We start from the raw sequence: 23,569 nt of genomic DNA on the forward strand, positions 1-23,569 counted from the left end.
AATGTCGTCAGGGCCTTCCCTTTTTTCAGACAGAATCTGGGGAAGCAACCATCATCTGTGAGATTTTGTCTGAGCTGTCTAGAAATCTTCTGTCTCAATACAACAACTTGCTGTCTCTCATCATGTCTTGTGCAAAGTGCCAGAACCCCCTGACTCTTGTGGTCGACTACTCGGACGACGAAGATGTGTCCATGGGTGCTGGCTCATCCAGCGCAGCAGCTCAAACCACTCAGACCGTCCCGGACGATGTAGCTCTTAACTGCGGATGCCACTTTCACTGGTATGGGCAACTTCTCTGTGTACAAGTCTATAACTTATCTAAACAAAATACAGGCAATGTTTGATCGACGAATACCAAATCACCGAATGCCCTTCATGCCACCAGTCACTGCTTACTCCCGGTCCCAACGGAGGCCAGCAGCTTCTGTGCACATTGACCAACGAGGGCGGTGTACAAGAGAACCTCGATATCCTGCCCATCCTGACCGAGGAAGCCTACCTGCACGCGTACCCCGAGGACAGGATCAGCCGCGCATTCCTCGAACTCTGCCGCGAAGGCGACGTATCTGCCGTGGTGGATTTGTTAAAGAGCTGTAATGAACCTGACTCGGACGACGACGAGATGGATGATGAGCCTGCCACACCCAAGAAGTCAATGGACGAGATACTGCGTTACCAAGATCCCATTGGCGATATGCAGTCTGGTCTTCACGCAGCCGTCGCTGGAAACAGCCGTGAGGTCGCTTGGCTGTTGCTATTGCTTGCGTCTCAACTGCCTGAGATGGAGTTCCCCGCTTTGGTATACCAACAAGCAGCCTCGTTGGGCATCATGAGAGAGGATCAAACAGGCAAGGTCGACATCAGAAGTCTCAAGGATGGTCAGGGAAGAAGCGCGGAACAATTGGCTGTCGAACTCGGTGGCGTGTGGCATGGCTGGCCCGGAAGTGGTCGCTTGACGGTTTGAAAGCATTACCCCTTCATGTTCTGATTGCTGCCTGACTTGCGCACCGTTCTCTGCCGGGACAGAAGCTGCGATATCATGAAATGATTCACATCCTCATCTGCCCAATAGGAAAGATGCGAAGCCACGGCTGCGATGAGGGAAATGTCGAATGCACCCCTAGATCTTGGATTAGCTTTTGCTTGGTACTGAGAATAACATTCTCACTCACTCTTGGATGCTGTAGTCAACTCTTCCGTTGGAGTTCAAGGCTCGAACCTTGGCCTCCTCCTTCTTCAGCTTACGACCACGTTCCTCTGCTTCTACTCTCTCGCTTTCGGCCATGTCATGATCTACTTCACTCTGTGCGCTCTTTCGTGTGTTCTGGAATCCCGCGTACAAAGTTTCCAGTTCAGCATCGATAAGAGTTGGAGGGCGTTCACCAGCTTCATCCGCTCTCTGCGCCTCGCTGACCAGTTTGTCTGTCGGGTCACCGTCGACTTTGTCTATCTTAGAGTTTGAGGCTGGCGCAGTAGGGACGATACCTCCAGCCAGGTTGGTTCCGGCACCCAGAGACAATGGAGTGCGAGACTGGCTGGTGCCTGCTGATCCTCCAAGTTTGCCTGCATCCTCAGCTGTGAAGCCAAGACTGCGGTTGAGTAGACTGCTTGCGATACCAGAGCTGAAGCTTGACCAAAGTCCAGAAACGCTCTGTCCGACACGTGCGCCGATACCAGTAAGACCTTGGCCAGTCGCAGTACTGAAGATGCCTCGTTTAGTGTATGGTAGCGGTTGTGGCTTGAGAGATGACATTGCAGGCGAGATCAAAGGCTCAATGCGATAGCTGATAGGATCAGTAGGATGGAAGATGTTGAAGACCTGTCGGCACTTCGGTGAGGAGATAGGCAGGTCAGAATTCTGGGTGCCCATTCCGGACAAGTTATCAGAGCTCTTCGTTGTTGAACCAAGGAATATGTTGGAAGCTGAATCCGCTGATTTGTGATTGCCTTGCCCGGTTTCTCTAGCCGAGATCGTGCGACCCTTCAGCATCTGGAACAGACCAATCGGCGACCCAAGAGCGTAGAAGTCTTCGACGTCAAAGTCCAGCTTCATCGGGTTGCGTGCAGCTTTGCCGGACTGTTTTTGGTGAATCTCGTTCCTCTCCTGTAGACACAAGATATCGAACATAATGGCTGATCCCAGTGAGTGACCGACCAAGCTGACCTTGCCCTTGAATAAAGGGTTGCGTTGGCAGAATAGTTTGTAGATACGGTTGCACTCCTCAAGCACAATGGTCGCAATGGCATCTTTGTATGCCGGGCTCTGGTATAATAGGATGTCCAAAGCCAAATCAGTGATGAGGTTTCTCACAGCTGGCACGCCTTCAACAGAGATGTTGTCAAGATTGGGATAGTCCTCCTCTTCGCCAAAACCACCGTGTGCAAGATCGTGTTCCTTTCGGTTGTGTTTCAGAGCACGGTTTGGGAAATCCAACTTGTGTCTCCAGTTAATAGGCAGTACCTGGATCCGACAATTCTTAGGCAGAGCGTTGACCTCCGAGTTCAACGCCTGTAGATCAGCACTTTCATGATAGACAGCCTTGAGAGTCTTGCGAAGAGTGTTCACGTCTCCAACGAAGTTTACCGACTCCATTCTTAGACCGAGACGCTGGCCGATGCCGTGAGTTACGAGTAGGAGATGCTCAATCTCTCGATCTTGTTGCTCTCCCTCTCTGTCGCGGTAGTCGTCTTGGATCTCCTTCTCATCGCGCTTTCGAACCTCTTCCTCCTGCTTTTGAGGGTCCTCACGACCAGCACTAACAAGCGAGGACATTTGCTGCTCCAAGGTCTGGCGGTGTTTTTCGGACTCCGGACTCGCAATCTCTGCATGAAGACTGTCCGCTTTACCACCGTCTGCGGGCACGAGTGCTAGGTTTCTCCCAGGTTCTTCTGAAGAGATATCTACAGTGGCAGATTTAGAGTCCGAGTCTGCCTTTGGTTCCTTCTCTTCGGCCTTCTTCTGGCTGACATAGCCACGAGTGACCTTGATGCCGGCATAATGAGCACCTCCAGCAAAGCGTCTGTACACACCACTGCTCATTCTGCTGATAAAATCATCTGTGAGTATCCATGCAGTGGTAGTATCTTGATACGTCACGACGGAATTTGAATGCGGTCCGAACAGGCGATATGTTTGTACAGGGTGAGTAGATTGCGCGTCCTCGGCCTCTTTGGCATTTTGCTCGCGAAGATTCGGAAGTGAGCCCTTGGGAGCCAGTGGAGACGAAGCGGTAGAGCGAGATTGGGAAGCTGATCTTGGAGGAGTGGGTTCCTGTTTCTTCCATGTCCAGGGGGTAGCCCTAAGATATTGTTCCTCCAGCTGAGCAGCCAAGTTCTCATCGCAGGGCTTTTGGACAGCACCCTCTGTTAGACATTGTCAGTATCATGACTTGATCATCGAGGATTCATGGACTGACCTTGATAAAACCAAGTTCCACGTCGGACTTCATATACGGGTCCCAACCAATAAGCGGGAGCTAGCTCCCTGTTCATAACGTCCACATCGAACAGGTAGTCTTCATTGACAGGGACTTTTGCTGATTTGTGGTGCGACTCGAGTCCAGGATGTTTGATATCTGTAATATCTTCCGAGTTCTCCAGCTCCCTTCTTTCAACGGCGTCATCCTCTCTGGAGAGTCTATGGAACGCCTTTTCTATAGCACGAGAGTCCTTTCGGGAGAAAGGAGCGTATTTCTTGGGAACGACCTTGGGTGCTTCGACACCCTCGACCTTGCCTAGGGGCTTGTCCGAGTAGAGTGGTTTGCGCTTGGGTACATCGACAGCAAAGAACCACTGAACACGTAGAGGTGGGCAGTCCCGAGGGTAGCGTTTCAAGCTGAGTCGGTGCCTATGACTGACTTTGTGGTCCCCTCCTCGCTGTTGCTTGAGGCCAATGTCACTAGAGGACTGCTCAGAAGTGTCTTGCGGCTTGGTGACGGGACTACGAGGGCCCCAGGGAGATAGTCTGTTGATTCCAGCAGCCAGGTACGACTGGTTGTCAGGGGTGGACATGTTGCTGCCCTCAGCCCGACGGGCAGTAGAGGTATCTTTCGACCAGACCGAGGTTTGCGACGGGAAGCGAGAGGGTGAAGGAGCTGTCGGAGGATATGCAAGTTGTGCTCGCACACGATTGATCAAGGAAGCGATACGCGCCAACGTGTCTACAGCTCGAAGCTATCCGATCTATCGTCTTACGTCTTGGCGAACTACTGCTGCGATAGGGTATAGAGCGAATACACAAGCGAGGGAAGGATCAACGAAGGCCAACGTGTCTCTATGCAACTGAGGATAGCTGTTGAACGCGAGCTTCTCCGTACAGAGAGATGCCCTGCATGCAACGACGTGCCTGCATCCTGCCCCTCGTCGCGAAGGCCGTCCCAAGGTTTGCGCCAGCTCAACTCTGACGTATTCAGCCCTATCGGCACTCTACAACAAGATTCACCCGACGCTGCTTCCTTTTCCTCTGTCTGCTTTTTTCCTTCTCCGTCCTCCTGCATCTTCATCTCCATCACAACCTCTGATCTCTGCAGCCCTCTGCAACATGGCGTCGGAAAAGTCGGCTGAGCATGCTCATATTGAGAAGCTCATTACCAACAATCTCCCTGGCAGCCCCATCTATGCCTTCCTACTGACTCCGGTGCGTGTCGTTTCGGCTACCAAGGGACATGTAGTCTGTCGCCTGCCCTTGACAAAGAGTCATCTGAACTCCAAGGGAGGCATTCATGGTTCAGTCTCGGCCACCATTGTAGACTGGATGGGCGGCATGGCTATCGCTTCGTACGACCTGCGCGAGAAGACTGGTGTGAGCGTCGACATTCATGTCACCTACCAGTCCTCTGCAAAGGAAGGCGATGAGGTTGAGATCGAGGGTATCGCTGACAAGGTTGGTGGTTCCTTGGCTTTCACAAAGGTCAACATCTACAAAGTCCAGGACGGTCAGCGTGGTGCTACTGTCATTACTGGCACCCATACCAAGTTTGTCAGAGTCTGATGAACACGACACGCTTTCTTCTTTGCGTCTGCCATACATTTGCTCTTTAATGGCCCGGACTCACTCGGAATGCGAAGATCAACGTCTTTCGTGCTTTAGAAGCCATTGGGATCTCACGATCTGACCAGTGCGCAATTTTTAAGAGACCACATACACCTAGATATCATCCACATATACTTCTTGCATATACAAGGCCTGCCATAATCTTCCGGATCATGCCACTGCGGCACTGCCCATGTGTTGTTCTCCTGCAGACTGAAGGCCTTGCATCGAAGTCCATGCAAGGCCTGGCCATACTGCCACTATCGTTTCATTGACTTCTCGCTGGTACTTCAAGCGCAACAGTACGGGCGTAGGGTACGGCAGAGCCCCTCTCAGGGGCTGCCAATGGTCACTTTCTCTACGGACGGCCATCATGAACCCACCAACTATCGAAATTCTCTTCGGCCTTGTCCGTGCAGCGGCTGGCTTGTCATGTTCCCACCGAAAAAAAAGATCCCATCCCTACACGGAAAGCGCAATCTAGTTTCTGCATCGAATGCACCGCGCACTTGTTTCTGAAGGATCGAACATCTCATCTACCTTTTAAACTCATCGTATGCATGTCTGTCATGCTGCGTCTGTGGGGTTAGGCGCAGTAGGTTCCGCTGCTGCATGTCAATCCGGTCGTTCATGGTTTGTTTCATGGATAGGAACGCTCACGCAGAGAAGTGTCGAAACAATGGTCCGCTAAGATCACTTACAGATGTCAACTCGAGATAAGATCCACCGTCGCTTGCAAACAACTGAGACACGGCAAGGTGTAAACCAACTGTAACAACCCTCAGCAAAAAGCCATCAGAAACAAGAGTGACCTGCTCTGCAAGACCTCCGGTAACCGAGCGGCTCACCAATGACTTGCCCTGACGCTCTTGGGTTTGCGAACCACTCCCTGCCGTCTTGGTGATCGGCTTTCCGGGAGCTTGTTCATGAGTAATGGCGGTGAAGGGCAGCCATCTCGCTGATCCGGCATCGCACGCTCATCATTACTCCTCTTTTGGAGCATTAATATACCCAGAGACAGGGGTTTTGAAAATCCTCCTGCTCAATCAAACCCGTCCATGGTCGTCAGACGACGGTGTCGTGGCACGGTTGTGTAAAGACATAGAGACGTCTCGGGGCAGAGAGGTCCGTACGAAGGCTGCGGCCTGAGAAAACGGTTGGCTCTGCAAGGGACAAGCTGCTCTGTTTTCTAGCACGGTGGCTTGAAGCTAAGGGCTTGAGAGTGGAGGATAAGCCTGATTGATGATGTGGCAGCTGTTTATTGGAGCCGTGTGTTGAACCAATCAGCTTACCATCTCCTTTAGACTGCGATTGTTCTTGCTGCTAGGCCCATCGTCCGCTTCTCGATGGCTGTGTGGATTCGCGTAGAGACAGACGTGTTCATCTATTGGCGAGGAATGTGAATAACAAGCTTTTGTCCGTCGATGGCGGCATTGCGAGCTGGCAGTTTCAGATGATCGCAAGTGCTCGACAGACAAAGTTTCTCGTGGCCTTTGCAGTGAACTGCACTCAGGCGGAGATCGTTCGCACACTCGCGTCATGCAGGCGGAGCAGGAAGAGTCGAACCAGTCTCAGACGCTACCAAGATGGCGCAACTCAGGCGGCGCACCCGATGCCTAGCGCCGCTGTTAGTGCCGTTGTTACATCTGGTGGGCTCCGTGCGGTATCACACAATGACCGGGTCGAGGACCAGAGATGAGAACGACCAAGTTCTCGGGTCAAGCTGGCGGACCAACGTTTTGATACAGGGCGGATTGACATGCTCCCTGCGGGAGCGTCATCGTGGATTCATGGAGGCGGAAAGGGAGTCACCAAGTGTAGCGTCTGGGCTGGGAACATGGATCCGTATCGGCTCGACATGCTGGACTCCACATATTTCTCCATCTCTGTTTTTGCATATGACTCGCTCTGCATGATGAACAGGTTGGACGTCGCAGCCAGAAAAGTGCTGTGAGCTTGATTTGACAGCGACCAAGCTCCCAGATGTGCGTGCTGTCGTGTACGTAGCTTGACAAGTGACTTCACGCATTCACTTGCTTTTGTCGGCGATAAAAGATGCCAATCGCTGGCAGAGTGTTGTTGGCCCAAGTGCGCCATCTTCTGACATGGGAGCCGTCATGCTTGTACCAGTGGAGGCGCTTATCTCTCAGCGATTGGCGTCTGTGGTGCAAGTAGAGGCGCTACCTGTGTCTGGCCATGCCCGTTTCAACAATCTCGACCAGTTCGGTGCGTTTCACACAACCACAACTGCTCCGACCTCCTCCTCGACCTGCAATCCATCGTCGAGGACAGAGACAATTACACCAAGAGACGATGAGATCGTAAAATCGAGTCGGCGATCCATCGCGCGAGTAATGCGCTATATGCGAATTTGGAAACAATAGATTAAGTATGACCAGAATTGACCAGAATAATTCACTCGCTCGGCCATGAGCGCGCGCAGCCGTTCGGCAGCAAGAGAAGTCACTATTCTCTTCGTCCCGCCACCAAACAATCCATGTCGAGGTCTAGAAAATAACATCGACCTTCTCGCTGGGACAGACAACAAGCGTCCTAACCCTTTCGGGGAGGCGCAAATCTACCCAGTTCCGCAGCAACTGGCAAAGCAGCGAGTGAGGTCGAGGATGGAGGAAAGCTTGCGTGCCGCGGCAAACGGGCCCTACCCTTCTGCGCTTTACTCGTGGGCTTTTCTTGTTGCCATGATCATCGTCCATCATGATCCACCATCCACGATCCCAGCGCGACTTTGCTTCGTGACTGTGGGTCCTCGATGGCAGTGGCGTGCATTCCGGACGATGCGAGTTTCGGAACGCCACATCACGCCTTTTCCCCACCCACCTCAACGATGTTAAGAAACAGCCTACTCAAGCCGCCAACAGCCAACCAGCGTCCGTCTGCACATCGCGTCGGGCCGCTGTTTGCTGCACAGCTCCGCCGCATCTCCATCCCGGCGCGTTCTGCTGACCTGCTTTGGCCGTCCAGTACGTACTAGGTACTTTGTTGCAATACCGACACGGGACAGGCATGGCGAGCCTCATCCACAAAGCTTCTCGAGCGTGCGTGTGCGTGTCTATGTGTGCTCAGGTGTCTTCTCGCTCCTGGCTCCGTGATCTCAGGTCACGCAAAGGCAAGGAGAGGTATCGGAGGAGGCGGCCAGAATTAGACCATGAGCTACGTCGTCGTCGTCGTCGTGCTCCCCAACACACGTGCTGCTGACGGCTGTGCCTCCTCCTTTGTTTCCCGCCGCCTAGTTAGGCCAGGGGATAAACAGCATTTTACCCAGCCGTCGGCGAGCACGCCAAGTAGGATCCCCGCTCGCGAATGACAAGTTTAAACGGCCTAGCCGCTGGAGACCCCTGTACCTTCGCAGTCTCACCGAATCGTGCACGCTGCTCCGGCCTTGCGCTAACGGGCGCCTTCCTCCTCGGATAGACCCCAACCTCTTTGCAGAAGAGCTCCGGCCTGTTCTAATACTATCTATCTGAGGGCTGCTCCACGCCCTTTTTCTCGTTCGCGTTCGTCTTTCATGCACTCCTGCAGCTAGGCCAACTACGAGGTGTGTGTGTCTCCAGCTACTTCTATCTGCTGCTTGTCCGTTGCCGATGCACCTGCATGCTTTTACCTTGCCTTACCTCAACCTCCTCCACCACACACTACCACACTCACATCATCCCACACATAGTCGCTAACCCGTCCCGTCGCCCTGCAGCCTGTTTCTGTCCATCCACGACCTACGAACTGCTACGACACGACCTTTTTACGACCATTCAAGGACAATTTATCTGTTTTGACACACATTTTTTTGTGCATCCTCGCTGCAAAAGTATCTTGCTGCTGCTGCTGCTGCTGCTTCTTGCTTTCTGCACTCCACAAGCTATAGACGTTTGATTAGTGCCTGTCTGCGACTGCCCTCTCGCCGTACTACTTGCTCGTCGTCTGTTCACCCGACGTGCCTGAACTCAAGCTTCGACCTCTCACGATATCAACGACCGGCGCACTCTGATCATCAACTCGCGCACGCGTCTTGCATCGAATTAAGTCCCATCACGACCTGTTCGCGACTGCTTTGTTTAGCTTCGAGGTCTCATTGATCCAGTCGACTCTCAATTGACGTGTTGGATTCTGTCTCGCCGGCTCTCGTGGTTCCTTCGTAACCACCCCACACTCGCTTCATCCTAATCCACCAAGGATTAACCGGAGGTGCTTCCTTTGAGCAGCATCTTCGTCGTCAACAATAGACAAACTGGCTCTACCGTCCATCTCTCACGTCCAAGCGCGCGGGTTCGAAGACCAGTGGTATCAACCAGCCAACGTCTTGCAAGCCACGTCCACCGCTGAGCGTTTGCCTGCCCTCTCCCAACTCCAGACCTTCACGTCTGTGGGTTCTTCACCAAGAGGAAGCTCTATCACTTCAGCAGAACCCATCTGCGGTACCGACACAGCCACCTCATACTCGTCCTCCTTCCACGGCGCCTACAGCACCGGCCTCAAGACACCCTCTCCTGACCAGACCCCCGCCTATCGCAGAGATAGTGTTCAGTCCGGACTACACGGCCAATCCGTTCCTATCACGAGTTACGATCAGAACAGCATTTCTTGTATCAGCATGAATCAAACTCAGCCTTACATGGACGTGAGTCAAAGTCACATGTCTAGTAGTATCCCTTCTTCGGCTCCCCCGCCAGGCCTCGGCCATTACGCCAGCTACCACCAACCCCAGTCTCACCCTTACGGTTCATCACCTTCGACCTACTCCCAATACTACACCAATGGCCTCGCTCCTCTGCACCACGCCTCGGCAGGTGGGTTGGGCTCTCAAATGGTTCCTCAATCGCAACTTCCCCTTCCCAGTAAGTTGCGCGCAGAAGTGATGTCTTTTCGAACCGTCGCTAACACAATCTACAGCACTTGCGAACAGCGTATCGCCTCAATCTGCGCAGGGTCAATACTCTAGCGCGACATTTGACATCACAGGACAGATTGCGCCTCCTGGTATGAAGCCCAGAGTGACTGCCACTCTCTGGGAAGACGAGGGAAGCCTCTGCTTCCAAGTCGAGGCAAACGGTATCTGCGTGGCTAGACGCGAAGACAACCACATGATCAACGGAACAAAATTGCTCAATGTGGCTGGTATGACGCGCGGTCGTCGTGACGGTATTCTCAAGAGCGAGAAGAACAGACACGTGGTCAAGATTGGCCCTATGCACCTCAAGGGAGTGTGGATTCCCTTTGACCGCGCTCTCGAGTTCGCCAACAAGGAGAAGATCACCGAAAAACTCTACCCCCTTTTCGTGCACAACATCGGGGCTCTGCTTTACCACCCTTCTAACAACGCTAGCCGCACTATCGGTGGTGCTACTTCTTTGGTTCCGGGTGAGCGCAGACGTCCTGATGAGTACATGAGAGGGCCCGTAAGCCAGCCTCCTGCCATGCCTCACGCTCACTCGATGGCCATGCCTCAACCGCCGCATGCGCTTGCTCCTAATGCTGGAAGACCCAACTTGGACAGAGCTCACACTTTCCCCACTCCTCCTACCAGCGCATCCAGCATGATGGGCGTCGGCTCGGAAGCTTCTTACCAGTGGAGCGCTCAACCACCTTCAACTATGCAGCAGCAACAGCCCTCGCAACAGCCTTTGGCCATCGATACCAACATGAACAACAGATCCGTACCCACCACTCCTGCAACCACTCCTCCTGGAAGCGCTATGCACAGCATGCCCCCTTACCAGACCAGTCAAGCATACGACAATGGTCGTCCGTTGTATTCGGCGTCTTCGCAATCCTCTCAGTACGGTCCTCGTTATGGTCAGCTCCAGCCCAGCCCTTACATTAAGAATGAAATGGCTCCTCCGGCTCGTGCTGGCGCAGAGGCCGATCACTCGGTCGACCAGAAGCCCCAGGATGCTTACGCCAACCACTCTGGCGCCCACGACGATGCTCAAGGTGAGCACGAAGGCGAGTACACACACGCTTCTGGACCTTATGGTGGAAACCGTGCTTCATATGCTTACGCCACACCTGCTACGACTGCTTCCTTGCACAGCGATCAGACGCACATGTCCTCGGACATGACCGGCTCGCCTCATCACAAGGCTTCCGGCGGTGCTACTCCTCGTACTACCAACAACTACCACGCTGGATACACCACGCCTCAGCGCTCTCAGCACATCCAGTCCAACTTGTTCAGTGTCATGAGCGACAATCGCGCTCCCAACGGCTCTGAGATGTACGGACAAGCCAACCATGCCTACGGATCTCAAGGATACCAAGCCGTGAACGGTATGCAGAAGCGCATGCGTGATGATGATGTCGACGATCGCTACAACAACGACGACTCGGACGGCCTCAAGCGAAGAAAGACAGTACGCGAAGGCAGCGCAGGAATCGGGCGCCCTCGCTCTGTCCTTGCCGCACACCGATAAAGCGCGATTTGATCCATCTGTTCATTTCAGCTGCATCTTTTCGCCTTTCCCTTATGGTGTCTTGGTAAAACTTTTCTTCTTCGGCTGTCTTGCGCTGTTTCCTTTTTTTCCCCTTTTTTCCTTGACTCTCAATAACGACAACCATGATGACGAACAAATAACTTTATGATGAATGATGTTTCATTTCATAAAGCGGGACGGGGGATCTAACAGACAGCATAACCGGTCTCCCTTTGTTGTTTGGATTTGCAGAACATTGTTTTTGTCTCTTTTTCTTTTCCTGTTTTCATAAGTGTTTTACTTTATGCGTTGCATTTTCGCTTTTGTTTGTTTTGTTTCCTCTTGGCTCTTCCTAGGGGGTTGATGATGAATGAATAGCATGCCTTATACACAAAAAGAAGGGCGCTGTCTATGGTGTGGAAAGATGGAAGATGATGGTGTGGAAGCAAGAAAGGAGGGAAATAAAAACGGAACTTGGGTCTATCTCTCTCTTGTAATGAACAACACACTCTCTCGCTCTTTCTCTGTCTCTCAAAACAAAAGTGTCACTTCCTTGTGTTCTCGATGAAAACGAAACGCGGATCCTTCTTCCTTCTTTCCTCGCTCTTCGTATCGCCTTCCGTGTCGTCTCTCCATTACCTTCACTTTTTCTTTCTTTCGCCATCTCAACTTTTTTCATTCTCCTCTCCTCTTTCACTCCTCTTCCTTCTCCTTACCTTCACTCTTCCACCTCCCTATACAAGTCACCAGCTCCACCATCAAAAGTAACTTTCTCAGCCCCTTTAGTGCGGTGGTATTAGCACGTTCCCATACCTAATGTCTTGCAAACACAAGCAGAGTAAGGCGGGCGCACTGAATCCTCTCTTCACTTGGCTTCTTTGGCTCGTCGGAGTGGGAGAGGCGTGAGTTCGAATCTTACAAGGGACGGATCTCTTTTTTTTTTCTGCTGGTTTGAGCCGATATCAGGCATGTGAGGAGGGAGATGGAGATGGAGGACTTGGATTGAGTGGTGGCTACTTCGGATTGGTATATAGATGGTTTTTGGCATAAGCTGTGCTAGTAGGTTTTGTCTCGGATGGCTTCTCTAGTTCGGTTCTCCACGTCTTGTGTGGAAAAAGGTTTGGGTTGGACGTTTTGGTTTTTTGGTCGTTGAGCATCCGTTGTTTTTTCTTTTTTTGGTGTGGTATCTTCGGAAGGCTGGGGTTTTGATATTATTGTTTTTTTTTCTGCTTTTTCCTTCCAGCTTGTTGCTTTGCATGAGCATTCGTTGTGCACGCTCAAATATACCTTCTTGTTCTTTGTGGGAGTTGCGCTCTCTCGGTCATGCAAGTTACCTGAAAACAGCAGGGTATTGGTGACCTTTGAGTGTGAAGCATGGATTTGTTAGAACGAAATGTTAGCGCTGGTGGAATTCGTGCTGGACATGTTGGATAGAACATTCGATACCGAAAATCGCACATGTTGGCTACCACAGCGCGATCAAGCTATGTAAGACCTACTGGATCAACTACAAACGACACTTTAAACATACTACAAGAGATGATAAGACGGTATACCCTTGTTGGCGCGGTGCAGTCGATGGTACAGGTTTGAGACAGGGTTGTACCCCCGACCACTGACAAGGACGAACTTCTGATGCGCGCTCGGTTTGGCCTTCACGAAATCCATAAATGCACTTTTTCCAAGATCGGAACTTCTTTTTGCTTTGGAGATCAGGAGATGTACTTGAAAAGTCGTATCCGAGGATGTAAGCACAGAGGTGTATGACTGACGTTGCTACCCTTACACCTTCGCTCAGTTGTACTTGTACTTCTCACTGCCCCTCTTTGTAAACTTGACAGGCACCTTGCCTGCGCGCATCTGAATGGTGATGATAGTCATCATGCCATGCTTGAGTAAACCTTCCGCTGTATCCCTAGCCTTGTCCCACGTCTGTCTTTTCAGCACGTCATCCATACCCGCAAGTTCGTCTTCACTGGCAAACTTGTCCAAGTCCAGCTCTACACTGTAATCGCGGAAGATGGCTGCTAGGACAGCCAAGACTTCGACTTGAGCAAATCGGCGACCCAGACATGCGCGGTAGCCTTCGGAAAAGGGGATGAAAGCGCCTCGTTCGGGGTTGAAGAGGTGAGAAGATGTATCTGAGGATTGGGGGCCGCCAATGTCTTCTTCAGAGTCAGAATGTTGGGTGTCTTGTTGCTTTGCTGCTGACGAGCTTGATTTCGAGGGGTCCAAGATCCAACGTTGAGGTTTCCAGCTTGCGAGATCTTTTTCGATTTCGGCTGGTGAGGCGTTAGGACCACAGAGAGTGGGCCAGTACTTGGGGTTGCGGTGGGATGCAACTGTGATCAGATTGATTGCGGCGCCCTGAGGTATGATCACACGGCGGCCACCGATATTCAGTGGTTGTGGTGAGTCCTTGAGGGTGCATTTAGGAATACCGACGACGGGTGGAATCAAACGGAGTTCCTCGTTCATGACGGCGCCGCACATACCGCCGAAAAGTTTCGGTACATCTTGATCGTAGTTCCATTGGTCGATCGTCCTGTCGCCAAAGATTTCATCCAGGTCTTTTTGGAGCATTTCTTGGGTGGACCAGTTCATGGCCAGGTACAACATGGCGAAATGAAGCGTATTTGCTGCAGTCTCGTGGCCAGCCAGGATGAATACGAAGGCATTGCCCAAGATCTCGCTGTCGGTGAGAAGTTGTGTGTCGGCCTTTTCTGGATCTTGGTTTGCTTTGATGCCTGCTCCGCTCACAAGAGCTCCCATGAGATCCATGCCTTCTTCCTGCTTTCCACCTGCTCTGATCTCCGCCTTTTTGTCTTGATACATTTCTCGCATATACTTGCCCCACTCGGTGAATGATTCATAGGCGATTTTGTTGGCCTTGATTGGGGAATTTGCTTTGCATCTCTGTCAGTTTTTGCACTTGTATTGCTGTGACCTGGAGACCTACCAAGGAACCATTTCGGGAGAAGCATCACAGCAATGATGTTCTCCAACAATGTGCTCAGTGCGTCCTTATAAGTCATAGTGTGACCTTCAGGTACGACACCGGCTTGTCCATTCTCCTTGAGTTCTTCGTGCGGCCACAGCAGACGTCTGCCGAAACCAGCACGACTGATGACATGCAGACTCAAACGCATAGTGGCAGCAGCGATATCAGAAACAGTGCCCTTCTCGGCATTCTTGTCAAGGAAAGAAGCCATCATACTTTGCGCCTGATGTAAACTCTCCTGCCACACAAGATGATTGTTCTTCTCGGTGAATGGAGGAGAAGTGATCTTGCGATGGTGGCGCCATATCGAGCCCTCTGTACTAACCACGTTCTTACCGAACAAATCCACAGAGCCATAAATCTCAATTGGCTTGGGAAAGTCATTGCGTCGGGTAGTAATCTGTGTGGTTGCCTCTGGGTCGGCAACAAACACCGAGTTTCTACCAGGCGAGCACACGAGGAAAATGTCACTTCCGATGGCCTTGAAGGGCTCGTGTCTCTTCAACCATGTCCATTCAGGATCCAAGAACCTGGACTTCGGTCAGCTTTCAATTCCTGTGTCGGATTGACGGGTGTGCCACAGCTGTAGTGCGACCTCGAAATGCGGAGACGTACTGTAACCATGGATCTGTCCAGGATTTGGGGAGCTTCTCGAGAAACGGGATCCAGAGCTTGTGCGTCACGAGCCAGAATCGATTGAATCCATAGACTGGTGCTACGACATAGGGCAAGCCCGATTGTTTGGCTGCGGCGAGGTTGCGGGTGAAGCAGCGGTAGTAGTTGAAGATGTAGACACTAATTGCAGAGGCGAATGCCAACCACACAAATGGTATCATGATGGGAGACAGTTCTTTTGATGTCGCGCAAGTGGGCAAAGGGCAGGAAGCTGCGACGTCTTTAATCCTCTTCTTACGCCAAGTGAATTGAACACCTGAAGGCGTTGGCTCCTTCGTTACTTTCTCTCTGAACTTTCCCTGATGATGTCGTACATGTGCTCAAACGATGTACGATAACCGAGCAACGGGTGGGAGCTGATCCGGGGAATGGGGTGAAACGCTAAAAGCAAAAAGGACCAAGAAGATACGAGCAGTGCTTCAGCTGCCCAGAAAGCACAGTGAGGGCGAAGGAAGCAGATATATACATTGTTTCAAGACTCGACAGCCGACAGAGACGCGGCAAGGACGCATGCATCGACCGTTGATGCGGTCTAGCAAAGAAAGTTGGGAGCAAAGAGCCAGCCGCCATGCAGCCTCGGAAGCCGGCACTCTTGGGAGAAACCTTCTAGCAATCTGCATCTCGGCCGCCGCAGATGCCCATGTCATGCAGCAAAAGCTTGACAATGCTCGCTTGGCTGCAAAATAAATAGGATGCGCTCGCCCTCTCGTCGAATGACCTTTCGTATTACAGCCAGGATGGGTCTTGGTGACTGGGATCTCCACGAACCAGATACCGCAAAATCCACTTCGCGTAAATAGGCGTGTGTTGATCAGATCTCGCTTGGATGCAGTTCGAGGAAGATCATTTGCAAGCGACGTTCGAGAGCTTCCTGTGCCCCAAGAGTCGACCGTACGATCAACCAGATATCGCAGACGACCAGATATCTAACGGACGTGTAGCCGCATAGACTCCGATAGAGGATGCACTGGACCCGCACGTTCTCGCGTGATTCACTTGTCGGTACACCGCCCTGGAACTTACACTTGTCTATCAAACTAGATCGGTGTCTTTGAAGGCGCATGATCACACAAGACAAACTCATCACTAGAATCATGTAGCTTGATCCACAGTATTTCCCGAAACTCGGTTCTGGTAGGATAACTGTGCCCTAAACTATGGCGACCAGCATCAGTATGCTGCAGCTGAGGAAGCGACGCATGGAACCATCTCGCGGAAGCCTCTTCGCATCGTATCTGCAACGTGCCTTCCTTCCAGTCTTATCGTAAAGCTGATGGCCAAGCTGAAGCTGAGAATCCTTCTTCCCTATCTTTCGTCCGTATCGCCATCCTGCACTAGCATCCTGCTCATCTTCAACACTCATTCTCATCATCCTATCTCTTTCTAGAAACACCTGAAACTCAGCATTCCATCAATCCCGTAACCGAAGAGCCAGCAAAGACCTCGTACCTGCAAACGAACCCTGCATACGAACCAAATACCTGCTGAAGATCATCACAACCACACTTCCGATATCCTTTGCCCTGTTACAGACTATGCAGCTCTTCCTCGTCAATTTTATCTTGATCGTCTACGCATTGTCTTCGTTTGTCCGTGCCGATGCTGTTACAGATGCAATTCAGTTGCAGGGCCTCGCTTCCAACACGGCGGATACTGTCTTTGCTTCGTTGAACGGGACTGCTTATCTCGTGAGCGGTGATGCAAAGGGTTGATGTGCAGATGCCAGACTAATGCTTGTTGTTAGAACACGTCGGATCTGGTCTCGAAAGTCGCCGTCGCTATTCAAAGTGCAGATTCGATGGTGATGTCGAATGTTGTGCGTATTGTCTCGAGCCTCAATTCATCATTGGGAGCTTTGTTGACATTTTGCAGTCCTCTCCGGGCACCGCAAATGTCACCTTGAACGATGCCTACTTCAACGTATGGCACATGTTCACTTTGAGAAGCCGTCAACGAGGACAAGCTGACCACTGCAGTATGTCAACTCAATGCTCTATCTCGCTGATACAGTTCAACGCCGCGGTCGTCTCTTCCACTCGGAACTGAACCTTCCAGTGTACCAGTCTCTGCAGAATCTATCTTCTGCTGTCTCCGTAAGTTTCTACCGTAAGCTTATTGTTCATCAGAGCGAAACTGATGTCCAGAGCAGACATATGGTCACGACCTCGCTTCGGAAAACTTGATCCAGAGAAACAGTACCATTCGTACCTTGACGACCAGCAGTGCCATTGTCAGAGCACAGAGTTCATGGGCCAACAATCAGAACTATCCAGGCAAGAGGGAGACTTTGAGCTGGTCAGGTTGATCTGCGTCCGTCTGTAGAAGCCTGGGAAGCGGTGGTATTAGCTTGTCGATACAACCTCGAAAACTTTCATCTTGGCACCCGAATTTTTGCATCTCTGAACTCACGAGTGGAACAGAGGACAAACGATGTTGCTGAAATAGAAAAAAAAACAATCAAAACCTGTCATAAAGGGGTATATCCGCCCAAGAAGAAAAAAAGTCCAGCGAAACCGTCGCCATCTTTGGAAGTTCCAATCCACGCCACGCCAGTGGAGCAAAAGAAAAGAAGTCTCCCTCTCACTTCCCACCCTTCTGATCCAAATACTCGACCACATCCCTCGCCTGCACCAACCGCGCACTCGTAGCTCCAATCCCCTCTTTAACGCCCACCAACCCTTCAGTAGCAATCCTCCAATTCCTCTCGCACTCATCCCAATCCCTAACACCCTTGACCCCACACAAATCCTGCTCCTCTTGTATCCTCTTGCTTACTTCCTGCTCTGCTGCAGTCCTCGATTGAGTGAAAGCAACATCATCATCTTGCAATCCAGCAGCATAAGCAGCGGCCGCTCTAGCAGGCGCCTCCCTCCTCATCATCGCAAGCTGCAAGTTCAGCGCTTCAATCTTGCCCGACAACTCCCGCAACTTCAACCCTAGTTTTCCATCATAGGCTTCCTGTTCTTCTTCGCCCTTTTCCGCTGCTGTGATTGCTTCATCCATTTGTTTGTTTTCCAGTCCATTGATGCTCAGGTTTTCTTTGGCGGAGGAAAAGACTCGAGTCAAGTAGGAGTTGCAGAGGTCTTGGACACGGGATTTCAGAATGTCGTCAGAGGCTGAGGGGGGAGCGGCCGAGGGTGGAAAGTGCAGGTCTAGTTTTGCGCGGAGGAGAGAGGAGGCGTTGGATTGGAGGTAGAGGAGGTCGAGGGGGGATTGGAGTTCGATTTTGCGGTGGGTGGTTTCCATTGTTTTTTTGCGGTAGAGCGGAGAGAGAGAGAAGGCTGAAGAGAGTGGAGGTGGGATTGTGGTCTTGTTCTGCGGCGCGGCTCGCGGAGAATGATTGGGTGGAGCAGGGTTGATGGTAGATGGTGTGGTTGAGGGAGACGATATTGGTGGATACGTCGATGACGGTTGTGTGGATTGTATGCGTTGAAAATGCTGTAGTTGTGGTAATGGACGCGCGAGCAAAAGGTGTATCTTTCTTGAACTGGCTTGTTTACTGCTTTTCGCAAAAGTGACGGCGATTGTTTGTGGAGCCCATGTGCCAAGACGCTAAACATCAGCGCGGGGGAACTGGGAGTTTGCTTATCGAGGCTCCCTTATCGCCGAGATAGCAGAGGCCATCATGGTACTCGGATGACTCCCACCTCGGCATATGGCAAGATAACACTCTTCGAGTCATCGAGTCACAGAGAAACAGGGGACGATGAACAGTATGTAGGAAACGCATTTCAAGGACCTGAATCTATAGACTACTTCTCTTGTCTGAATCGCCGATGTTCCGTTCGTCCGCTGTGCTTGGGATTGATATCCCGTCGTCGATGACTTCCTAGCCTTGTATACCTGAGCCGCCCTGCCAATCCTCAACGCCATAATCATGTAAATTAGAAGAAGAACCAAAGCCCCAATGTCCCATATGTGTACCCCCGTTCGCCTTGTCAACAGTCAAAACTCCGTGTTTGCATTATCAATCGTCATCATGTTTCTCGGTAACTCCGTCTTGAGTTTGTCGGGCATGCCTGTTACTTGGGAAGGATGGCTGCAGCCTCCTCATCGGTGAGAATGATTTCCTGCACGGGATCGGGTCTGTGCTCGAGGTCTGACGAGTCGTAGTCGAGGTAGGAAGGGAGGAAGATGTCTGTGTTTAAGCGTTAGACCTGATATGAGTACATGGAAGATAACGTCACATACCCTGGTTCCAGTCGAAGCCTTGAGAGGTTTTGATACATGTGATCTGTGACGCTTGTCAGTATTGATCCAAGACTGGAGAAATCACCTTGATGTTACTCACCAAACGAGGGTGCTCAGGTCCGCCAATGTTGACGACAGTGTACTCGGACTTGGACAGCGAGTCACCTATAGACCTCATCAGTGACGCTCGACTCGAGCAGCGTGACTCGAAACATACCAAGCAGTGAAGGTCTCCTCTCGGCATAGCGGGCCATTGACGATGGAGTCGACGACGAGGATAGCGATGCAGACGACGAAGCCAGAGACGAAGGTGAGAATGAAGGAGAGGCAGCACTGTTGGCCCAGCTGGGATGAGGAGAAGCTGAAGACGACGACGACGCAGAAGCAAAGCCAGAGCCACTGAACACAGCCTGCTTGCGTTTGGGGATCGCTATCGACGACGACATGTTGTTATCTGTCTCGGGAGAGAGATGTGCGTTGGTGATGATGCGGTATGGGATGGAAGTCCAACTTGGTGAAAGAAGAAGAGTAACAAAGAGACGATACAACACGCAAGAGTGTGAAAGTGCAAACTCGATGAATCACAGGAATAGCGACAAAGGACGAGTCGAAGAGAGGCTTCGAGGTGAGTCGGATGGTACCTAGGACAGATACGGGAGCGACTATCTCCGACCTATGCGTGATGCCATGGCCCACCCCCGCCCATGTGACTCAGGGACGTTTCACCATAATGCATCATACCGTAACCTACTTGCATCAATCCCGTGCACATCTCTAGATTCGCATACTAGATATCTCGAAACTCTCTGAATGGCAAAAGCAAGAACGAAAATGCCATGAAGATGAATATAAAAGAACCACCAGGAACCCGCCCGGTTTACTGCTCTCGCTAAGAATCGGAATCAGAATCCCTCAGGCCCAGCGGAAAGAGACACTGATAGTCTTTCTTCCACTGCCTGCTCGCTCTTCCTTAGCGACCCCTGATGAGAAGTAAGGTATGCTGCGAGTATGCAAACACGCATGTCTCGCACTCTCCTCCTCTGCCACCTGCCTCCACTGCTCCTCCATTACTTCTCTTGATGAAAAGAGAGAAAAAGGGTATCTCAGAATCCAAAAACGCACTCGAAGCAAGAGAAAAAGAAAAAAAAAGGAAAAGAGAAGAAAAAAGAATCATCGCATCCATCCCCCGTCCCTAGATTTGCGCCTCAACATCCCTTTCATGTCTTGTTACGAGAAGCCATTCGGACACCTATATCGTTGTTGTGGGTTTTCTTCCATCATGATCAGATTAGCTTTAGAAGACGAATAGAATCGACGACTGCATCTACCAGCCTCGCTTCCGTGCGAACTTCTTGTTGAGATGGACGAGCAGCTTCGACACGTTGAACTGCACATACTCGAGATCGAGATCTTCTTGGCTGTCTTTTTGCATCTCGAGCAAGTCGTCGAGCTTCAGGTCAAGTTCCAGCAATCCGCGATTACGACCTGAGGATTCGTTAATCTTTGAATAGCTAGCTCACTTGACGGTGACTTACCTTTGTAGTGCAGAGAGATGATAAATGTTCCCGGACTTGGGCTGGTCATGTTGAAGTAGATGTTCGCTTGTCGATTCGGCGGCACATTACTCTTCTGAATGACGCCTTCTTTCTCCAGCTGTGCGTGCGTGAACTTGTACGGCCCGAGCACTTTTTGGTTCTGCACTCGCTTGGTCGTTCCTTCGGACTGTCCTCTGACATTGTGAAGATACGACTTGTAAGTCTCGAGCTGCCCGACAAGGTATGCGTTGTGGTCCCGGATCGTCTGGTATACTTCTTCGAGCTTTTGGCTCTCAGTCAAGACCTTCTCTTTCAATGAGCCAAGGTGGTTCAGTTCTTGTTCAACTTCGTCGCGGAGGGAGGCGTAGTTGTCCGCTTTGTCGATTGCGCCCATATCGTTCAACTGGCTTAGTAGCTCCATGCTACGGATACCCTTGCGCACCATGACCGAGTCGTTCTTTGTAGTGGCAGCTGCTTCAGCGACTCTGTCAAGACGAAGCGGTCGTCGAGCAACCACGGCATTCGCAGGCAGAGAGCGCAGAATCATGACGAATGTCGATTTGGCTTCCATAAAGAAGACCTCCTCTTGAGTAATGTCGAGTGCGGCCGTCAAGTCGTCGAGTGCCGTCTCCCACTTGCTGTACAGTGGGAGGTTGATGGCACGGTTCTCTTTCCTCGGTAGTTGTGCTGGTGCTGGACCCAGATCTTGCAAGAGAATCTTCAGGTGTGAGCCCTCGTCTCTAACCACCAACTCCTGAGTGTGTTTCTCGAGAAGTGCGTGCATAGCGTAAACTTCGTTGAGCGATATAGGCAGTTCGAGATCTTTCTTGGAGAGAGCGACGTAGTTGTCCATTTCGAGTGTTTCGTAGAAGTCTTGGACCTCGCACAAATCGAGCAGAAACTTATTCATGCGCTCTTTGTTTTGCTGAATGAAAGGCTGAAGCACGGCCATGTACGGTTCTTTGGCGTAAGAGGGCTTGTTAGCCAGGTTTTGAAGCATTTTTGCGACCTGGAGAGTAGGAAGTCAGTATGCTGCATTGAGAGCTTGAAGGTCGTGCAGACGTACCAGAGTAAGAGTGCGCTTGGGGTTCTCAGCAGGGTTCTGCTCAATAAGCATATACGACCTGGGAGTGACTATGGCGGGGTTGATGAAACGCAGGAAGAAGAAACCGCCGATCAAGGTACAGATTGTCTGGTCCTGGGCATCCGGGTATTTTCTCCTCGAGAGACTCCTAATCTGCTTGCATATCCATCGAATACCATATGGTGTTTCGTCCATTCCATTGACGATCGTGTCGAGGAAGTAGTTGGCAAGCTGGATCAATTGACCGACCCTGCGGCTGATGATGGCTTGGACCTGGGGGTTCACAGCGGCCTCTTCGGCAGTGATGCCACCAGGGGGCAGACTCGAAGTAGAACCGCGGACAGAAGCACGCTCGGCCATCATCGTCTCGTATACTTTGAGCGGGTTGATCTCGAGGTCGACATCGCGCAGCTTGCTGGTAACGTAGTTGATTTGTTCGGACAGCACCGTCTTCAAGTAACCTTGACCAGGACCTCTGCGTGTGTACGTAGTCATCATGCGGGAAACGGGCGTATTGGCACGAAGAAGAGAGGAATAATCGGGCGTGTTGTCGAATTGGTACGTCAGGACAGACTGTAGAATGAATGGGTTAGACGATATTTTTCGAGCGAGTCAGAATTGGTGCAGACTGACCTGGAACATGGTGAGCAGCAAGTGCTCTTCGCGGCTCTCGTACTGGTTTCCGTAGATGGTGAACATGACTGTCTGTAGCAACTGGTCGATTTCGGCTAGCGTGACTAAACGACACAGGTGGGCGATGTGTTTCGGTTCGGACTGTAGTAGGAACAACAGATTGCCGTATTTTTGCGTCTTGTCGTCGTTGGGAAATGCACCCTCGGTCAGTTCATCGGATTCGTCAAGGTGGTCGGCGACTTCGTTGCGCTGTCTTGGGGTCAGCCGGGGCTCGAGAGAGTGTAACAGGCTTCTAGACGCACCTCTTCCAAAGCCATGCGGTTCTGCACAAGCAATGCAATTCTCGAGTCGAGGTATCGCACATCCTTCTCCAACACAAAGTTCTTCTTGGACTGGGACGAAATCCTCGATTTGAGGTCACGAAGCACTTTTTGGGCTGTATGGCCGTCAGCGAGCTACCAGAAGACATTGATGGTAGGACATACCGCGGGCAAGATCATCTTCAATCTCGAGTTCGCGCGGGTTGGCATTCATAGACAGGTACAAAGCCGTCATGGAATAGCGCTTCGAGGTGCGCGTTGACCTTGCTCCATCGTGAGAGGAGCGCGTGTTCTGTCGGCCGACCATGGGCAAGTAGGATGAAGACGACGATGTAGAAGCCCGCGACGGCGCATGCAGAGTTGCAACCGACATGAATTGGATGGCAGTCGGTTCGGTCGTGGTCGTTTAACAAGGGGAACGGGCGTCGATACGATCGGCAGCGCTATTATCTGGGGCCCTCTTTGTTGATGATGTCTCGAAGCCCTCGTCTTTCTAGCAGCGCCGGGCAATGAAGGAAAGTGGATACGAGGCGAGTAGAGAGCGACGATTTGCGAGTGCGAGGATCTAGCAGAACGAGTCGAATGCAGCGACACTGCGGCAGTCCGCTCCGGACGTATCGCGTGCTGGTGGACTGGGAGAAAGCGAGTCGAGGGTGACAATTGCTTCGTTTGG

At 51.6% G+C, this 23,569-nt stretch overlaps 9 protein-coding genes across 9 annotated transcripts; 4 read left to right on the forward strand and 5 right to left on the reverse strand.

Moving 5' to 3' along the window:
• Positions 1-122: 122 nt before the first annotated feature.
• Positions 123-964, forward strand: M436DRAFT_83000 (uncharacterized protein; the record flags this gene model as incomplete). The annotated part of the gene is made up of 2 exons (XM_013570965.1): positions 123-280; positions 334-964. The coding sequence occupies 2 exons, from the start codon at positions 123-125 to the stop codon at positions 962-964; spliced, it is 789 nt and encodes a 262-aa protein (XP_013426419.1).
• A 5-nt stretch (positions 965-969) lies between these two features.
• M436DRAFT_48994 (uncharacterized protein) lies at positions 970-4,014 on the reverse strand (the record flags this gene model as incomplete). Its single annotated transcript, XM_013570644.1, has 3 exons — positions 970-1,120; positions 1,173-3,363; positions 3,417-4,014. Coding segments are annotated over 3 exons (2,940 nt in total), but the record flags the coding sequence as incomplete, so codon positions are not given.
• Positions 4,015-4,540: 526 nt separating this feature from the next.
• On the forward strand, positions 4,541-4,990 carry M436DRAFT_83002 (Thioesterase/thiol ester dehydrase-isomerase; the record flags this gene model as incomplete). The annotated part of the gene is made up of 1 exon (XM_013570966.1): positions 4,541-4,990. The coding sequence occupies one exon, from the start codon at positions 4,541-4,543 to the stop codon at positions 4,988-4,990; it is 450 nt and encodes a 149-aa protein (XP_013426420.1).
• A 4,282-nt stretch (positions 4,991-9,272) lies between these two features.
• On the forward strand, positions 9,273-11,457 carry M436DRAFT_49632 (apses-domain-containing protein; the record flags this gene model as incomplete). The annotated part of the gene is made up of 2 exons (XM_013570778.1): positions 9,273-9,886; positions 9,951-11,457. Coding segments are annotated over 2 exons (2,121 nt in total), but the record flags the coding sequence as incomplete, so codon positions are not given.
• A 1,794-nt stretch (positions 11,458-13,251) lies between these two features.
• M436DRAFT_49356 (cytochrome P450) lies at positions 13,252-15,294 on the reverse strand (the record flags this gene model as incomplete). Its single annotated transcript, XM_013570720.1, has 3 exons — positions 13,252-14,363; positions 14,417-14,988; positions 15,074-15,294. The coding sequence occupies 3 exons, from the start codon at positions 15,292-15,294 to the stop codon at positions 13,252-13,254; spliced, it is 1,905 nt and encodes a 634-aa protein (XP_013426174.1).
• Positions 15,295-16,668: 1,374 nt separating this feature from the next.
• Positions 16,669-17,438, forward strand: M436DRAFT_49002 (uncharacterized protein; the record flags this gene model as incomplete). The annotated part of the gene is made up of 5 exons (XM_013570645.1): positions 16,669-16,821; positions 16,878-16,949; positions 17,006-17,053; positions 17,110-17,226; positions 17,283-17,438. 5 exons carry the CDS (start codon positions 16,669-16,671, stop codon positions 17,436-17,438), a joined length of 546 nt encoding a protein of 181 aa, XP_013426099.1.
• A 275-nt stretch (positions 17,439-17,713) lies between these two features.
• Positions 17,714-18,379, reverse strand: M436DRAFT_83006 (uncharacterized protein; the record flags this gene model as incomplete). Its single annotated transcript, XM_013570967.1, has 1 exon — positions 17,714-18,379. One exon carries the CDS (start codon positions 18,377-18,379, stop codon positions 17,714-17,716), a length of 666 nt encoding a protein of 221 aa, XP_013426421.1.
• A 776-nt stretch (positions 18,380-19,155) lies between these two features.
• Positions 19,156-19,770, reverse strand: M436DRAFT_49761 (uncharacterized protein; the record flags this gene model as incomplete). The annotated part of the gene is made up of 4 exons (XM_013570803.1): positions 19,156-19,271; positions 19,325-19,367; positions 19,425-19,489; positions 19,542-19,770. The coding sequence occupies 4 exons, from the start codon at positions 19,768-19,770 to the stop codon at positions 19,156-19,158; spliced, it is 453 nt and encodes a 150-aa protein (XP_013426257.1).
• Positions 19,771-20,648: 878 nt separating this feature from the next.
• On the reverse strand, positions 20,649-23,203 carry M436DRAFT_73824 (ras GTPase activator; the record flags this gene model as incomplete). The annotated part of the gene is made up of 6 exons (XM_013570968.1): positions 20,649-20,809; positions 20,860-21,868; positions 21,926-22,516; positions 22,577-22,825; positions 22,879-23,012; positions 23,062-23,203. The coding sequence occupies 6 exons, from the start codon at positions 23,201-23,203 to the stop codon at positions 20,649-20,651; spliced, it is 2,286 nt and encodes a 761-aa protein (XP_013426422.1).
• Positions 23,204-23,569: the final 366 nt, after the last annotated feature.

Source organism: Aureobasidium namibiae (assembly GCF_000721765.1).
Source record: "Aureobasidium namibiae CBS 147.97 unplaced genomic scaffold scaffold_11, whole genome shotgun sequence".
NCBI lineage: Eukaryota > Fungi > Ascomycota > Dothideomycetes > Dothideales > Saccotheciaceae > Aureobasidium > Aureobasidium namibiae.